Consider the following 18868-nt stretch of genomic DNA (forward strand, 5'->3'; position numbering starts at 1 on the left):
ATATGCATATGTAATAATAAGAAAAAAAAGCCATGAAAATCTCATTTCCTGTTTCATGCATTGTTCTAATTAGATTTTATTCAAAAACAGAGTTCTGGTGCTTTCCGGAATGTGTGACCATACCCTTCCCTTCCCGAGCTTAAAGATAAACCAGGGATAAACCACCTATCATCAGACAATGAAATAGACAACGGCAGCTAGTTATTGAGGCAATTCCATCATTCCACCAAGCCAGCTCATAACAAATAGTAAGATCACCTCTTAGGTTACATTTTAAAGTTTTGTAAAGTGGAATTATTTGTGTAGTTCTTTTAACTAGCCTGTGAGTTCATAGCATAAGTGTTGTCCTCATCCTCATTTTTAACCTCAGCCAGTCACTTTGCAGCCACGTAATTTTAATAGCTCAGTAATTTCTTTACAACTTCTCTGGGCCAGAGTTTTGCCATCTGTAAAGTGAATACAATATCCCAGTCAGAGAGTAACTATGAGGATTGAATAGATGTGAAATGGTTAGCCAGGTGCCAAGCATTCAACAAATGTCAGCTATCATTATTCAACTGAGACCTAAAACAGTAGACTTGTTTGTCCAGTGTCTCATTTATTTGGAGTTTTTCAGGTGCTTTCATATTCTTTAACTTGTTTTAGTTTTACATTCTAAGGGATCAGCAGGCCGGAGATTGTCATCTATATTTTACAGATGAAAAATTAAAGGTCAGAGAGGTGACCTACCTCAAGTAGGGTGAGCAGAAGCAAGTGGATCTTAGTATTTCCTGATCCAGAAATTGTGATTTTCCACATAACTGCAGCCAAATGGATCCTTGATGCAGCATTCATGCTATTATACCCCACAGTCATCATTGCTCAGCACCTGTTGAGATTTAGTTCAAACCAACGCTACAGCCAGCACAGAACTGTTGACCATATTGATGCAAAGTTTAGGTGCTTTAATTGACCACATACCCAGGTTAAGCAAACCTCTTTACATATGCATAAATATTGACACTTACTCAAATCAAACAATGGTCAAATCTCTCATTACAGGAAGAGGCAAGGAGAGCTGGAGGAAATAATAGTCTCACATATGTAAAAGCAGTTCAGATATCAGGAATATTTAACAACAGAAACATGTGAGAATTTTTTTATCATTTGACCCAAAATATTAAAGTACACTGGTAGGTCATTTTGTAAAAAAAGAATGTATATCTTTTTTAAAAAAAGATTTATTTATCTATTTGAAAGGCAGAGTTACAGAAAGAGAGAGAGAGATCTTCCATTTGCTGGTTTACTCCCGAAATGGCCACAACAGCCAGGAGGCAGAAGATTCTTCCAGGTCTCTCATAATGGTGCAGGGCCCAAGCATTTGGGCCATTTTCCACTGCTTTCCCAGGCACATTAACAGGAGGCTGGATAGGAAGTGGAACAGCCAGGATTCAAATTGGTGCCCTTATGGGATTCTGGAGCTGCAGGCAGTGGCTTAACCTGCTATGCCACAGTGCCAGCCCCAAATGTATATCTTTAAAAACAATAAGTGCTTTCAGATCTGGACAATCAAACAGGTTCCTCTTCATCTGGCTCCAGTATAGCCCAGGTAAATGAATGTTATTTACTTGTGACTGTAGTTTTAAAAAATTGGAATCTATTTGCAAAACATTGTCTCATTTGCTCTCACCTCTGCTGATGTTAGGGAAACCTACCATGTTTCATAAAGTCGTTAAGTGCCTTGGTCAGTGTTTCCTTACTACACTGAAATACATCAGACAAGCTACTTAGAAAAAAAGGAAGCAGATTTTGGCTCCTAGTTTGGAGGTTGCAAATCCAAGTTCAGGCACTCCCTTTGGTTGGCTGTCTGGTGAAGCTGGAGGATAGCAATGGTGTAATGTGTACAGAGGAAGGACCATGTGGTGAGCCAGGAGACAGAGAGGGCGGCTGGGCCCAACTCTTAGACTTTTTAACCAACCTTCCCCCAAGAATTATCTTTCAAGGGCATGCTCCAGTGATGGAAAGACCTTCAGATTGACCCAGTTCCTAAACCATAATTAGTTTGTACCCTCTCAGTATCATCGCTTTATGACTTTGGGCTTTGACCATCTGTGTGAGTTTAGGTACCATATTTGGGTCAAACCATAGCATCAAAATGCTACAGGAATAAGGATTTTGAAATGATCAACTTAGTTCAGTGGTTTTCAAGCTTTGGAGCCCACAGAACTCTGAGTTCTGCCCTCAGCAACCACTGGGAAGGGACAAGTCAGATAAATTCCAATGGCATGGTTTTCTTGGCACCTGTTCCTAATTCATCTTTAAAAAATTCTGATCTAGTCCTTTTTGTAGAAGGCCAAAGTGAAGTCCAGATTTAAAGGCCTCAAGATTACATAAAAGGAACAAGAGCAGCACCCACTTTTTCTCACTGTGTTAAATGCGTGTGTTTGTATATTTGTTTTCATTCTGGATGGTCATTGTTTTGTTTGTCTTTGCATCACACACCAATGATATGATTTCCTTCAATGAATACTTACTCATCTCCTATGTGCAGAGCACTGTGCTAGGAGACACAGGAGAAAATAACATTATGATTCTGCCCCATGATATTAAACTGATGAAAAATTTATGTCTGTTTAAAATTAATGTACAGTTAAGTGATGAGAGGAGTTAGTATTTTAGATATTGAGAAGGAGGAAAGAGAATTTTTAGCTAGATGTTAAGAGGAAAAAATAAGATAAGACTTTAGCAGTTATGAAATTTCACTGGGCATTATGAAGTCACTTAGTATTTTATTCTATTTTTTTGAGAGTAAGAAAGAGAGACCTCCTATCTGTGTGTTCATTCCCTCAAATACCTACACCAGCTGAGGCTGGGCCAATACCAGAGCTGGGATCCACGAACACAATCCAGATCTCCTACATGATGGCAGGAACCAATTGCTTGAGCCATCAACACTGCCTCCAAAGGGTCTGCTCTAACAGGAAGCTTGAATCAGAAGCCAGAGCCAGGAGTTGAACTCAAGCATTCTGATGTGAAGTGTCTTAACTTAACCAGTGTCTTAACTTCTAGTAAAAATGTGCTCCCCTACTTAGGACTTTTGGGTTGAAAATAAAATTTCAGTTGCTGTGACAGCAGCGAGTAGGTTGACTGAGAAGTCAATACTTGGAAGCAAAGAGAGATGTTAGGAAGCTGCTGCAAAGGACCCAAACTCGGGTCAGGAAGGGCCATGTTGGCAAATGCTACTGGTGTTGAGGTGCCAACTGGAATAATTGAGTGCCTGTAGGGAACATGAGTGAAAGAAGCAAAAATGCCCCACAGCATGGAGCGTAGATGGGAGAATTGCAGTGCCCTAAATCGTGACAGTGACCATGGCAGGGGAAGATATTGAATTGTCTGGGACAAACTGAGCTTGAAAAGCCTGGAGCACATCCAGTTGTAAGGAAGTCAGAAATGTGTCTCTGCAGCTCAGAAGAGGCAACAGGTCAGGATGCCCTGAGACGGACCACTGAAACCAGGGAAGGGTCTCCTAGGTTCATTTCCACTACAAAAGGAATCCCTCAGTTAGGTGTTCATGCAGTCACTTACATTAGGATTTTTCTGTGGAAGAGAGATTTATCACAATTTGTAAATTCCACTGCTAAACCTCATGTTGGCTTGATTTCTAAAGTCTCTGTAAAGTAGCATCTTAGATCATGTCTGTATAGACTCGGTAATCTTTAAGTGACACATGGGATTTCAGAAAATAGCCTCATTTCATAAATTGTAGTTGTAGGTCCAAATATTTCTGTCTTATACTTTCTTGAATTTTGTCATATCTGAATATTCTAATGACTGTGATTATAAAAAGTAATACATTATAAAAAATACTTGGGAAATTGGAAAATAAAAAAGGGAACCAAAAATATCCATAATGCAAACACCAGGAACAAACCATTTGTTGTTAGGTATTCTTCTAAGATATGTGTGTATCCATATAGATGCATATGTATTTTTATGCATACATGTATACACACATGTACATGCAAACATATAAACAAACTTCATGGAAATGCATAGCTATGCAAACACGTAAATTTTCTTAATATCAAAGATTATATTGTACCTGCTATTTTGTATTAAATTTTTAGTTAACATTATGATTGAGCATTTTTCTGTGTCATTAAAATGATTCAAAAAGCTTTCTGTTTATATGCTACATAGTATTTCGTTATATGAACCTGCTATAGCATGAAACATTCTTTTGTCATCAGACAATTCATTAAGGCATGTAGTTTGAAAGTAGGAAATAGAATGTCTCTCACCTCATTACTCCAGAATTATTATCTCCTCCTCCTTACCTATGGTTCTTACCACCACAACCTCTGAAGGTGGTAGTTTTAGGTGGAGTCGTGGCTCTGCCCACCATAAGAAATAGGTAAGTGGTCAGGATCAGTAAGACAGTGGAGATTGAGGATTGAGTAGTTTTACACCAAAGCCAAAAGGCAGAGTTAGAGGTGGGAGAGAGACAGAAGAAAGATATCTTTCATCTGCTCATTCACTCCTCAAATGGCTGTATCAGCAGGGCCTGGGTCAGGCCAAAGCCAGGAGCCAGGAGCTTCATGCAGGTCTCCCATGTGGATGCAGGGACCCAAGGACTTGGGCCATCTTCCGCTGCTTTCCCAGGTCATCAGCAGGAAGCTGGATAGGAGGAGGTAGAGCAGCTAGGACTCAAACTGGTGCCCATGTGGGATGCTGGCATTGCAGGAGGCAGCTTAACTTGCTACACCACAATGCTGGCCCCAACCCTGTGTGATCCCCTGTGCAATCACTTTTTAAAATCCTTTTTCTCTCCTTGACTATTGCACATGTATTCAGATCCATGTCAGAGTCCATACACACCCAGAGCCAGACATAAACATGGGGAGACTTTCTTCAAGACCTAATTGCATTCTTCTACATCATCTTTTTCATTATGTATACTTTGCCTAAGGAAAAAAAAAAGGTGTTTTTAAAACAAGAAATAGGAAGTTCAGTTTGGGCAAGATCGGCTTCCCCTCTGTGACAGTGTAGTGAAAGGCCAGCGCCATGGCGTGAGCCCCAAGAGAGAGCAGAGCCCATGCACGCGGATATGTACTAACAGGACTGGACAGAGCACTACTGTTTTGATATGTTTTTGTTTTCACAGGTGCCATAGAACCATTTTATGAGTCTTCACCACAACCCGTGCCATAGAAAGACAAATATAGGTATAGTTTTGCCTAATTCAGGCTTAAAGGTTTTGTTAAAACAAAAACAGAACGTCTACATCAATCCAAAGCAAAGCCCAGCAACTTGAATCCTATGCATTCTTCAGGTTCACGTCTCCATCAGAGTTACTGTCTCAGTTTTAAAAATCATCAGCAGATAAATCAATTGACAGAGATCTGCAACAGTTCATTCTAATATTGAAGATGACAAATTATAACCATAAATTTTTAAGGGGAGAGGCAATGATATGTATTTCTGCATTTAGAAATTGATGTAGGCATGAATAAAAATATTAGGCCAAGTAAGGTACAACTTCAAAGTCAATTTGATTTATTTCTTAATTGACTGCTATTAGAGAACAGTGTATGTCCAACATTATTAGCAGAGCTTTGGAAAGTTGGCAGTCTTTACAAAATAGTCCTTTTAAAAAGAAAAGTTCCTTAATTACTAGATGTAAGAATTATTGGAACAAGATCACATGATTTAACAAAAGGCAGGATTAGGCTTTCATCCAATTTCTTTTCTGTAGGAGAAGGTAGGAAAACAAAAAAGTTTAACTGAAAAAACAGCAAGAAAAGTTTAATGTAATATTCATACATTCTTGTATTAAAGATCTATGGGATTTTGAGCATCCCAAAAGGCAGCATCCAGTTTCATGAACATCGTTACTGAAGAGTAATACACACACACACACACACACACACCCCATGAAAATTTCATCATACAATTGGGTGAAAAATGTAGTCATACAAATAAATACAGACAACTTAGTCATGTAAAATAAATAGACAAATTAGAACCCTGATGACTTTCCTTCCTGGAAATAGTATTTACATAATTTTGTTTCCCATTTCTTTCAAGCAAGTTTAATCTCTCCTGTGTATCCTTTTCTCTTTAAGTAATTTCTAGAACTTCACAGATCCCTCTGTCCCTCCTGCTTTCCTCTTTGTCTCCCATAATCTCATCAGTACCATTTTCCTCTTCCTGAATCACAGTAGACCCAGCTCATCTTTCTACCCAAATTCTTAGGTTTGCTAGCCACATAAAAGGAACATACTGTGGGGCTGGCTCTGTGGCATAGTGGGTAAAGCCACCGGCTGCAGCGCTGGCATCCCATATGGGTGCCAGTTCGAGTCCTGGCTGCTCTACTTCCAATCCAGCTCTCTGCTATGGCCTAGGAAAGCAGTAGAAGATGGCCCAAGTCTTTAGCCCCTGCACATGCATGGTAGACCCAGAGGAGGCTCCTGGCTCCAGATTGGCCCAGCTCCAGCCATTGCAACTATTTGGAAAGTGAATCAGCAGATAGAAGCCTTTTCTATCTCTCTCTCTCTCTCTCTGCCTCTCTGTAACTCTGCCTTTCAAATAAATAAATAAAATCTTTTAAAAACATACTTTAATTATTTATTTATTAAATATAAACAAGTTTATATTAAATATTTAAATGCATAAATATTGACTCATATCCATCCATCACAGGGATATGGATAGAATACAAAGGTCCAGTATTCTAAAGAGAAGCTTCCTATCATTTGTCAGTGGAAAATTGGCATCTTCTGCTTATGCCCTAGCACACTGAGCTCTGTCACCCACTCTTGATGATGGAGTGGCAGTAGCCCTCTTCTCCAAATCCATGAGTCATAAATCCTCTGTAATCAAGGAACCAGGGACCCAAGGAAGCAGGGAATGATGCCTCAACAAGGACCCAGTCTTACCTGTGGGAGGCTTTCGTTGACATCATGACACAGGTTATTGTTTTAGTAAAGGCCTCTGGGAACTTCACTGAGCCTCTAACGCCATGTCCTGAGGGCCCTGTAGCCTCTGCTCTGTCTCTAAACCTCCTGACTTTTCCACCCCAATCACAACTACCACCATACTGGAAGTTAGCACTATAGAGACCACAAAAGCCCCTTTCATGTGTTCTCCATTTTAGTTTGCTAACTTCTGTCTCTTAATAGTGGTCTGATAGGTTTAGTAGTCGCCCCTCCTTTTACAAAACACCCAAGAGGTAGTTTTCCTGGTATTCCTAAAATCTTTAGGTCTGCCAAGGGAAGAAACCAGTTTGCTAATGCACGTTACATAGTATTGTCATTCTGAAGTACACGCTCTAGTGACTAAATAGCTCTCTGTTTCATCAGAAATAAGACAGTAACTTATTAATTTCTTGGTGGGCATCTGGAAGTAGCATTAATGATGATGATAATGACCTCATAGGATGTATGATTTGGTGGATTAAGAAACATTTGCGAACTTGTTGTGTCATAGTTAATGATGAAGTGCCAAGTTTTCTTGCCACCACCCTTTTCAGCAGTATTTCCTGCTTGAATCAGAGGACTGTAAACGGTGCCTTTTCCAAAGAACTTGCCCCATCCTAAAGCTTATGCTAGTATATAGATGTTGAACTGTTTTAGTGTTGTTTTTCAGAGATAATTTATTAATGTCATTTTGCAATTGTATAAAGAATTGTGTAATGTAATCATTTAGTGTTTATTTTATTGTGTGTACCTTCTACTCAGAGGGTTGGCATTATTGTTCCTAACAGTGACGGATACAAGCAGATCATGCCTTATGACCTCTACCATCCCCTTCCTCGGTACGTAAATCAATTGTCCTGATGTTAGAATTAGCAAATCAGTCTTCTGCTCTTACATATATACATATATATGTATATATATAAACCATATATATACATATATATAGATTCTGTGTTTTTCTGTAACAATAAGATGGTAGATGGTGTGTTTTGCAATCCATTCTGAGCTCTGCTTCTGAATAATACTGGACTGCTCAGACTATAAGCTTGCCATTCAAAAGCCATTTAAGATAGGGTCCTATTACATTGGAGTAGAAACAGTAATTCATTCTGATTAGATACAGTGTATGGGTTTATGTTATGTCTTTCTTTCACTCCCTTTGTCCTTTTCTATGTTTCCTCTGCAATAGGACCCCAGCCATTAAAGCACTGTTGCTAACTGTTAAACAAACACTGCCTAATGTATTATCCCAGTACCAAGAATGTGAAATTCCAGATGTGGTATGATTTTGCATAGGGACTTTAAATATCTCCTTATTATTACAAAGAAGTTATAATTAAGTTTAAAAAGGCAGTTTTTTCATATCCTTATTGTTCAGATATTGGGGGTGATTTAAAAAAAACATAAAATTTAGTATGCTGCATTGGTTTACAAGATACAGTAATTTTTAAAACTAGAATGATGACAGTGATTCAAGAAATTTGATATAGCTTATCTCTTTATAATAGATTCGTAAGAAAACTGGAGAAACTGAAAAGTATACTAGTTACATGTAGTATGACCTGCAACATGAGAAAAATATCCACAGATAGCAGAAATTAGAATGGAGCTTGAAATAGATCTTTGATCTATTTTCTTTTCTTACTTGGCCTTCAGGGAGTTGGCTGCTATTTAGAACCCAGGCTTTAAATCAGATTATAAATAGTTGGAATAACTCATAGTAGTTTGCACAGTCCCAAACTAAACCAAGCCCAGAAAATAATTTTATTCTGAACAGTAAAATAAAGAAAAAATTGAAAATCCCCAAATACCTAATTAATTAGAGTCAAAATGCAGGTCCCTTGAGGTCATCTGGTCCAACTCTTCCTTTCCTAACAATCATTCCGACCCACCAAAGAGATACAAGCAATATATGTGTACACGTATGCATTCATGTCCACATTTATATAATTTATACACACAAGTTGTCACCCAGACTCTACTTAAATCTTTCCAGTGGCTGGCAGAGAACTCACTTTGCACATCTAATGGTAGAACATGGAGAGGAGAATTTGCTTTATGCCTTCTATGTTGTTGCTTTAGGTTAACTAAATGGCTCCCTCATAGTCAGCTCCCTCCCACTTTCCTATGACTGTATTGATAAGACAATGACAACTTTAGAATACTCCCGCTATATCATTTTGCTGTCTTGATACAAGAATCTTGAAAAATTTGAGAGATAACACAAACGATTACTTTAACTGTACCAAGATTTCATTTGATTTCAATGTCTGTAAAATATCTATTTGTGGCACATGAACATCTGTTTGGGGGAAGGCTATCCATTTCAAGATAAGGGCAAGGCTGGGAGCAGAGTGAGCAACATCAACTTTATGCTTTTCCTGTACTAGCAGCTCCTAGATTTGGTCATAGCCATAAGCTTTCTTGTTTTTATTTCTCTGGCATAACTAATGCCTACCCTAGATTAAACCTGATTTTTTTATAGATTGTAATTTCCCCCACAAGACTCATGTCCAATAGGGTATTTTTTAAAAAGATTTATTTTTATTTATTTGAAAGACAGAGTTACAGAGAGAGGTAAAGACGAAGAGAGAGAGAGAGGTCTTCTATCTGCTGGTTCACTCCCCAAATGGCCGCAGCAGCAGGAGCTGAGCCTATCCGAAGCCAGGAGCCAGGAGCTTCCTCCGGGTCTCTCATATGTTACAGGGACCCAAGGACTTAGGCAATAGTCTACTGCTTTCCCAGGCCATTGCAGAGAGCTGGACTGGAAGAGGAGCAGCCAGGACTAGAACCAGAGCCCATATGGGATGCTAGTGCTTCAGGCCAGGGCTTTAATCCACTGCGCCACAGCGCCAGCCCCCAATAGGGTATTGAAATAATCCTCTGTGCTATATGTTTGCAATATGTCATCATGTTGTTGTGTACATATTTGGCATGTCTGTGCATCAATGGGAAAGGAAAATTCACAAACACTGGCTGCATTTCTTGCTCCTTGCACTTCTGTTACTGAACTAGTACTGAAGTTGGACATTGTGTTTCACTAAGAAGGTCCTCATTAGTAGAAGCTGTTTCTACAAATGGGGTCTTCATTTCATAAGAATTAGACTCAATAGGGGTTCTCAAAAAGCAGCTACACACTGATCAAGGGAGAGGCTTTACTCATTGAATTATTTGAACAGATTTAAGACCATGCATACAGATTAAAACACGATTCATGCATTTCTAGATTGTTCTTTCCTCCTTTTAGTCTTTGACTGTAACATATATCTGAACATAAGAATGCCATATGGTGAATTATCTTTATTCCTAATTAATACATGCCACTTTTCTACATCTTTCTTAATTTTGAGAATTTCTTAAACCAAAGGAGTTAAAATATATAATTTAAAATTCATTTTAATGGTTTTCCTGGGCAAAATTCTTGCATATGTCTTTTTTTCTGATTCCAGCATTTATCTAATGATCATTGTTTTAAGATCTCCTGATACTCACTTAGCTTTTTCTATATTTTAAAACACCCAGGCATGTTTGCTTTAAAATTACACATAAGCCTATTATTATGAGGATTCACAAGATAATTTTTTTACATATAAAACTTTAATATGGTGAAAGCATGCTATAAGCTCTTAGAACAACATTAGCCTCATTTTTCTCTCTATGATCACTGACATTGAAAAGGACACTTAGTACTGTCTGTAAAATTACACTATGGTCATACCCAGGTGTTGAGACAAATATTAATTACTCTCCCTCTAGAGGGTTCAAGTTTGGGAATGTTTGAATACCAATTAGAAAATGTGCTCTTTTATGGTGTGTTCATATTCAAAGAGGTTAAATGTGCATTCAAAAACATGTTTCTACTTGACTGTCAGGTGAAATCCAATGTCAATAAGTACTTAATAAATTCAGTCCCATTTTAGTCTGTATCAGGCCTGAAACCCACCTTCAGAAGAAATCATTCCAGAGATTTCCATGGAGACCAGTGAGAATTGATCTCAACTTTTTGGAAGAGAAACTCTGTATAGAGCTACTTCACCCTCTTGAAAGGATGAGAAAGTCTCATAAGGCTGGACTGAGAGCCTCAGTTTCTCCACATTGACCTTTTACGGTTGTGTCTCCTGGGGGAAATGCACAGGAAAATGTTGTCTTTGGCAGCATGTTTCAGCTATCCGCAGTGGAGATAACAGTTGTTGCCTAATGTAGAGCAGTGCTGAGAAAATGTGGAGAAAAACTCAGTGTAACTGGGAAAACACCCATGATTCTGGCTTACACGGAAGAGAAATCAAGCTCACAATGTACATGAAATTCTATTTATAAAATAACTAAAGTCTCCATGGTATGCCTGTACAATGTTTTAAAAGTTAACTCTTCAGGTAAATCAACTCAGTGATATTTTCTCTTTCATTAAAAATGTCTCTCATAATTTTAAGAGAAATCTTAAAGCCCCTTAGCAGCCATCATCAACAACAGAATCCATGTAAGAAGGTCAAGCTCAGCTCATTCAGAACCGATGTTTCTGGCTTTAGAAATTCCACCTTGTCTAGATCTAGAAGAAGAGAAGAACTAGGCAAAGATCTCTCTCAGCATCTGGTCCCAGGGACTTCAGAGCTGTATACCACTCTGGAGAAAAAAAAATCAAAGATATTCTCTTTTTGAAAATATTATTTTCTAGCTTACTTTACTATATACCTAAACTCAGATATCATAGGCCTTTCAATCAAAACCAAACATCCCACAGTGGGGTGACTATGGCTCAAAATAACCATGTATAGAAACCATATAAAGAAGACAGGAGTTCCAAGTCTCTAAAAATAAAGTAATGGCAAGCAGATTTGATTTGATCAGCATACACTGTATACATTTATCGAACTATTCCACTGTACCTCATAAATGTTTACAATTGTTAATTTTAAAATATTTTAATGCTTAAGGAAGTGAAAATGTTAGCTAATCTAATTCAGTCATTACACTTGGAATACATGTGTCAAATTATCACACCATACCCTATAAATATGTACAATTAAAAATAATTATCAAGAAGTGAAATAAGGTGATGGGAGAAAATACAAACAAAACAGAACCTCCTCCCAATTCCAGGAGTTCTTTACTGGAGAAGTTGCAACTGCCAGTATCCCTCAGTGTAACTGGGAAACAGAGAAGTAGGTGGCACCTGGATTAATGCAGCTCCACTGAGGGATGGCACAGTTTGAACATCAGAATTGTGTTGAATCTATAAGTGTGTAGTCTCAAAGCTGACAGTTTCAAAAGCAAGCGAGCAGGTTGTTTGTTTGCCTTGATTTCTCATGAACTTCTCCTGTAAAAGATACCCTAAAATAAAGTAATGAAGTATTACATTGAAAATACTCGCCCAGGTAAAACTATTCACATGAACTGATAGTCCAGCTTGAGTCTTGATATGACCATATCTGGAAATTCTAGGAAGGAGGACTGAGGACTGAAGTGCCATCTTTTGTGTAGGTGACAGCACAGACTTCCTGTGACCAGCCCTCAAAACTCATTTCTTAACTCATCTCTGTACAACTTCATGGTTTCCAAAGTGTTTTGCCAGTGTGGAATCCTTCTCTTGCTCCTCAGATTTCAGGCACTAGATGGCTTTCGGTTCTTTGAACCATGGCCTCTCAGAACCTGATATTCCCGGTAGGCACGGGGACTGGGGTTGGGCTGGCAGGTCACTGAGGAGGTGTGGCCATGTGCATGTCTGCCCTGATGACTCCCCTTGCTTCTGTAGGTGGGAGGCCACCCCGTGGACCGCGTGCTCCTCCTCTTGTGGGGGGGGCATCCAGAGCCGGGCAGTTTCCTGTGTGGAGGAGGACATCCAGGGGCATGTCACTTCAGTGGAAGAGTGGAAATGCATGTACACCCCTAAGATGCCCATCGTGCAGCCCTGCAACATTTTTGACTGCCCTAAATGGCTGGCACAGGAGTGGTCTCCGGTAACTGTGCCTTCTTTCTTTTGTTCATTAGGAGAGTAAGTCCGCTCTTCCCTCTCATGGTCACGGCCCCACCCGGTACCCAGGGTAGCACCACACTTCTGCTCTTGAGGTGTCTGGAAGCCCACCAGCTTAGCTCCTGGAGTAGGGACGCCTGTTTCTGGCCAAAAGTCAATGATTTTTTTTCTAATTGTCTTTCTCATGATTGTTTCAAGAAGCCTCTATTGCTCCCCTGAATAGTGCTCCCTTAAATGGCCCTGGGGAAGCAAATGGCTTTCAAGAGTAATTGAAGCCGACCCTGCATCTATGAAAGCAGGTTCAGTGATGGAGCTCTGTAGCCCGAACATTTTACTTCATTTTCTACCTATTATACTCTGTATCCAAAAAGGGTCTCAATGGATGAAAATGATAACTAAATGTGTTATTCATTGGGGTGAAATGAAAAGGCATAATTTAAATGGGGATAAAATAGGGTAGTTAAAACCAACAAATTATAGACATTAGGGAACCTGCTGTAATTAAACATTAAATATTTTTCTGGGTTTCCTGGTTGCTAATGCAAAAGGGGAAATGGCAAAGGAGCTAGAAAGATGTGGAAGTAAAGCACTGTGCCTCCATCCATGGAAATGACTAAAGACTTTCCCCTGAGCCTTGGGGCTTGAGGAAGTACATCTGACCTGTGTTGCTTTTCTGTATCTAGACATGCTATCAGACAAGTAATATCCTTGGAGGTGCTGTCTTTATCTGGGCATCGAATGAGCTCCTATAAATTTGTTTTCCATTCAGTACAATCAATTGCCACAATGCAATTACCCATGCCACAGTATAACTTGCTATGATGGCAGTTCATAATTATTGAATGCCTACATGGACACTAGCATTTCCCATATTTTTAATTATAGTCACTAGCAAAGAAACTAAATTAAAATGCCATATTTTTCATTAAAATTGAGCACACTCTACAGTTTCTTTTCTTGGTGCCTGGTTTGAGACTTTGCATGAAGTGGATGCTTCGGGATTGCTGAATCCAAAGCTAATAAATTGAAAATTATTGAATTTTCAGCCAGCTTCACCTCAAATAGCCCAACAAAACAAATACCCCATGACTGGTAAGAAGTGGTACAAATCCACCAGGAGTCCTCATTTGAAAAGGAACCCTTATATGAATGCTTGCAGATGGAAAGTAAAGAGTAAGCAAGGCTTTGTCTATGAGTCTCCTTTTTCTTGCAATGTCTTTCCAGTGCACGGTGACATGTGGTCAGGGCCTCAGGTACCGTGTGGTCCTCTGCATTGACCATCGAGGGATGCACACAGGAGGCTGTAGCCCAAAAACGAAGCCCCACATAAAAGAGGAATGCATCATACCCACTCCCTGCTATAAACCCAAAGGTAACTTGATAGGTGCTCTGCTACCACTCTGACTTCTTATGTGTATTTTGATGCTGTTTTTAATTTCTTGAAATATTTTTAAGTAAACCAAGTATTTTTGGTAAGGATTCTTTATAACAAACTCTGCTAAGTAGACTTGATTCTTTTATAAAACTTCCAAATGATTTGCAAATTTTAAGTATAGAAATTTATATATAAAATCTATATAATAATTATCTCTTAGGTCACAACAATGTTTGAAGACTATTACTAAAAAACATCTGCTTAGAGAGAGACTGTATATTACTGTAAATACTTCTTGCTATTAAAAACAAGGCAGTAAATCTAAGTCTGTCTGCTTTGTTAAGACTGAAACACATTGGGAAGCCACATGCTTCAAATTGATGAAACAGAAAACTGTTGCTTTTTATTTTGAAAATTAAAACACTGACATGAGCCTCAGTTCCAGAACCGTGACTTGAAATGAAAACTTGAAATATATTAGAATGTAATAAGTATTAGAAATCAATCTTCTTTAAAAATTAGAAAACTGCTACTTACTGATCATGATTTTTGATACTTATAGTGGGTCTCTCAGATTGGCATGAATACTAACCTGATTTCTGTATTGGTATTATTACTAGTCTGTGTCAATGAAATAGAAAATTCATAAGTCATAAACCTTTCAGAAGGAAAGCATTCTTTGTTGTAAGCCTCCTCCAGTTTCTATATTAAATTTAATATTAAATATTAAATGTCTTTATTAATATATTTCTTTAAAACATTAAGTTGCTCTGACAATCAGTCATAATGTAACTCTTTAGTGTGCTATAGGTTGTCCTGGGTGGAAATGAGTGGCATCATGAAATATAATTAATGGTATAGCAGAAACCAAAAATCTGTGTATGAAAAGTTATGATTAATTTTTATAATCATATCTCTACAACTGTATCTTAATCTGTAAAACTGAGATAATAATAATGTCTGCCTCAGAATCCATGATCTCAGAGACCATGTGAGGGTTAAATGAGATAGAATGTAAATCAGGTGCTTAGCCTAGTGCCTGGCATATAGTAAGCTCTCCACAAAAGTCACCTTTAACTCTTGATGTTAGTGTCCTCTAACGTAGAGGGGTGGCCACAGGTACATTTGACAGGCTCAGTTCAAACCAATGGTTAGAGTATTACAAGCCCACTATTTGTGCCAAACTGAATAATTTGCATTGAAAGGCTGAGTAGCTCTCACTCTCAGAGATGATTTTATTGACTGATTCATTTGCTTGGGATAGATGGGGTAGTTGTAAAATGCTATTATTATGTGTAAGTATCATGCTGCAGTGTCTAAAATGTTAGCAAATCTTATTGGCTTTGACAGTTTTACATTTCTTACGTGCTTCATTTTCTGACTGTAAACAATTGCTGCACACAGAGGACAAGAAGTGATGCCTCCAACGTAAAATAGCCAATTACTTCTTGGCCCTGTCTTTACCAAGCCACTTCAGAGACAAAAAAGCAGTTTGTAGTTAACAGTCAAGAATGAAATCTGGTTTTTCACAACTAAGGAGAGAGCCAGGCTCTCCAAACATCATTAAAATACCATATAATTCCATGGTGTGTGCATATATAGACATATTTCTTTCATCTTTGCAATTATGCGTTATAAAACGGTGATAGAGCTTCACTGGCTCATGCTATAAAGGCAAATATGCCTATAAATGACCCTAATAAATATGTCAGAATGGGAATCTTGGCACTTACTTCTGTAGGAGCTGTTAAAACCTCCCTTTTTCTTCTTCTCCACAATTTTTCCCCCAGGAAGCACTTAGAAAGCTTGTTCTGAATTGTTTGGTCAAAGCTAGATAAATAGGTGAAACTGGTCAAATTATGGGTTATGGACCCTAAATTGCACATATTCCCGTTGTCAGTTAGCCTTGGCATGGTGCTGAGTGAGTCAGATATCTAAAGATATCTGAATCTCTGAGAGTAATAGTTAGACAATGTGACATATATCACGCCTAGCAAAAAGAACCAAAAAAAAAAAAAAAAACCTTTAGAATGGATGAAACTATCACGATATGATTCAGTGTGCTTTGTGTTTGTTTTAAAGGGTAACTTTTGCTTCATCCATTCAACAGGAAATAGTGAAAAGATACTTTGATGATTTTTCACATGCATGTTGAGCTCCTGATCCTGGAATTGTGATTTCCATAAAATGAACTCTCCTTTGCTCTACAACATAATAAAGAGGAAGCATTTATACAGAGACTAGTGTTATGAAGCAGTTTAAAAACTCAACTCTTTTTCTTAATATAATCATCATCATCGGAGGCAGCAGTTTACGTAAAAACCTATTATTCGCAGTTATTAGCATTGTAACTTCTAGGTACGGTGTAAACTAAGAACTGGTGAGGTGAAAGAGGAGTTTCCTGAGATCTCAGATTGGTTCTAACCGCCTCTTTTTTATGTGCATGCACTTAATTCTCAGAGAAACTTCCAGTTGAGGCCAAGCTGCCGTGGTACAAACAAGCTCAAGAGCTGGAGGAAGGAGCCGCTGTGTCAGAGGAGCCCTCGTAAGTTTTCACAGCACAAATTGTTCCACCCTTGAAGCTGATTGGTTAAAGAAAGCAGCGCCTCACTGGCTGTGGCTTCCGTGGGTTCTGAACTAAACACAATCATCCTACCAAGGGTGAATGAGAACTTTCCACTCTAACTGGAGACTTATCAGTTTCAAGGTGTTTTTCAAAATTGACGCTTGGACACTAAACGCTTTACAGTTTTACCTGAAGTGGGAACTGTTTACCCTAGTCTTAATCTGACATCTTTTCTCTTTGCTTAGCAAGGGACCAAAAGTGAGAAGGCCTGCTCTGTATCCTATGATATAATACAGATTTGATGTGAAAGTCTGGGCAGCATTCAACGGTCCTTTTTCTTTAACTTGAAATATACAAGAAGTCTTCAAAAAGTTCATAGAAAACACATTTTATAAAAAAAACAATGCATGGATTCCAAAATTTTCTTGGCACCAAAATAAATGTATCTTTTAATTCCATTTTCCTTGAACTTTTGAAGCACCTTCCTAATCCATTACAAAAATTAATTAGTAAAATATGTAAGTGCAAATGAAATTCGTAGGCTTTCGTTTCCCTTTCTTGTTGGTCGATGTCAGAAAGAGACCCAGGTTTTTGCCTCACTTGCTCAGAGCTCCGGAGTTGTTCTGTTTGATTGAGGCCATGAAATGTGAAAGACCACTGGGCACAGATCCACCAGACACTTCCCACAGGGAAACAGGGAAAGAAGCAAAAGTCAATTGATTGGTTGATCGATGAATGTGTTGATTCCAATAGAGACACGGATAGGCACATCTGTGGCATCCTTTTTACAAATAACAGAATACTGTTTATTAACAAACTTAATCTATGACCAAAGTAAGTTCTCAGGTTGAAGAGTTTCTTCATTAAATCAGATATCAGTGCTAGGGTCTGTACTATTCACTGATCCATGAGACATGTTACCTACCTTCCATGTAGACATATGGAATGTAAAGAGCTGTTGTGTCTGTAGAACACGCAGAATATGGACTTGTTTCCAAATTAAATCTACAGTTCAAATTTTACTACAGATATAAATGAATATTGTAATCTATCTACTCAAACGCAATTTAGAATTTTCTCAAATCCATCCTGTTTGAATCGAAATTTTATGTTATTTGTCAGATTATGATTTGTGTTCCTGAATCTCACTCAACACAGAAAGAAATTTGAAAAGAAATACAGTACAAAAAACTGGGTGGGCATTTGGCCTAGTGGTTAAGATGTCTGTTAAGATAACTGCATCCCAGGGCTGGTGTTGAGGCCTAACAGGTACAGGCTGGCATCCCATATATGTGCCAGTTCATGTCCGGCTGCTCTACTTCTGATCCAACTCCCTACTAGTGGCCTAGAAAAAGCAACGGAAGATGGCCCAAGTGTTTGGGCCCCTGCCACCCATGTAGGAGACCTGGAAGAATCTCCTGGCTCCTAGATTTGGCCTGGCCCAGCCCAGCTCTGGCCGTTGAAGCCATCTGGGGAGTGAGCAGTGTATGGAAATCACTGTCTCTCTCTGTCTCTCCTTCACTCTCTAACACTTTCAAATAAATAAATCTTTAAAAAGACAGAAAAGGTGCCTACATCCCATAATGGTGTACCTGGGTTCAATCCAGCTCCTGAATCATGCTTCCTACCAGTGCAGACCCTAGAAGGCAGAAGTAATGGCTCAAGTGATTGGTTCCTGCCACCCACGTGGGAGACCTGGATTGAGTGCCTGGCTCCTGGCTTCAGCCCAGCTCATTGCTGGCCATTTTAGGCACTTGAGGAGTGAACTAGGGAATGTGAGCTTTCTCTATCTCTCCCTCTTCATGTCAAATAAATGTATAATAAGTTAGAGTTTACAAAAGTAACTCAAAGTACTGATTTGTATTTTATATAACAAAAAGTCATATTTGTATAGAATATTTGTAAAGAATAGCGTGAAGTCATTTGACTTCATAGAAAAACAGGGCATATATTAGCATTTTTAATTAAAAGGACAATTAAACAAAGCTTACATGATTTCTGTA

The 18868-nt window shown here is 38.6% G+C and overlaps 1 protein-coding gene across 6 annotated transcripts in view; it reads left to right on the plus strand.

Annotated features, from left to right (window-relative positions):
- ADAMTSL1 (ADAMTS like 1) overlaps positions 1-18868 on the plus strand; it is a 1062044-nt gene that overhangs the window by 814898 nt on the left and 228278 nt on the right. For 4 of the 6 annotated variants that reach the window (XM_008254434.4, XM_008254438.4, XM_070052731.1 and 1 more), the window contains 4 exons: positions 7745-7795; positions 12706-12910; positions 14149-14296; positions 16760-16844. In XM_008254434.4, coding sequence (XP_008252656.3) covers positions 7745-7795; positions 12706-12910; positions 14149-14296; positions 16760-16844 — 489 coding nt within the window. The remainder of the gene's footprint in view (positions 1-7744; positions 7796-12705; positions 12911-14148; positions 14297-16759; positions 16845-18868) is intronic. The other 2 variants (XM_008254437.4, XM_002708084.5) reach the window with 1 other exon arrangement.

The sequence above is a fragment of the Oryctolagus cuniculus genome, chromosome 1 (genome assembly GCF_964237555.1).
Source record: "Oryctolagus cuniculus chromosome 1, mOryCun1.1, whole genome shotgun sequence".
NCBI lineage: Eukaryota > Metazoa > Chordata > Mammalia > Lagomorpha > Leporidae > Oryctolagus > Oryctolagus cuniculus.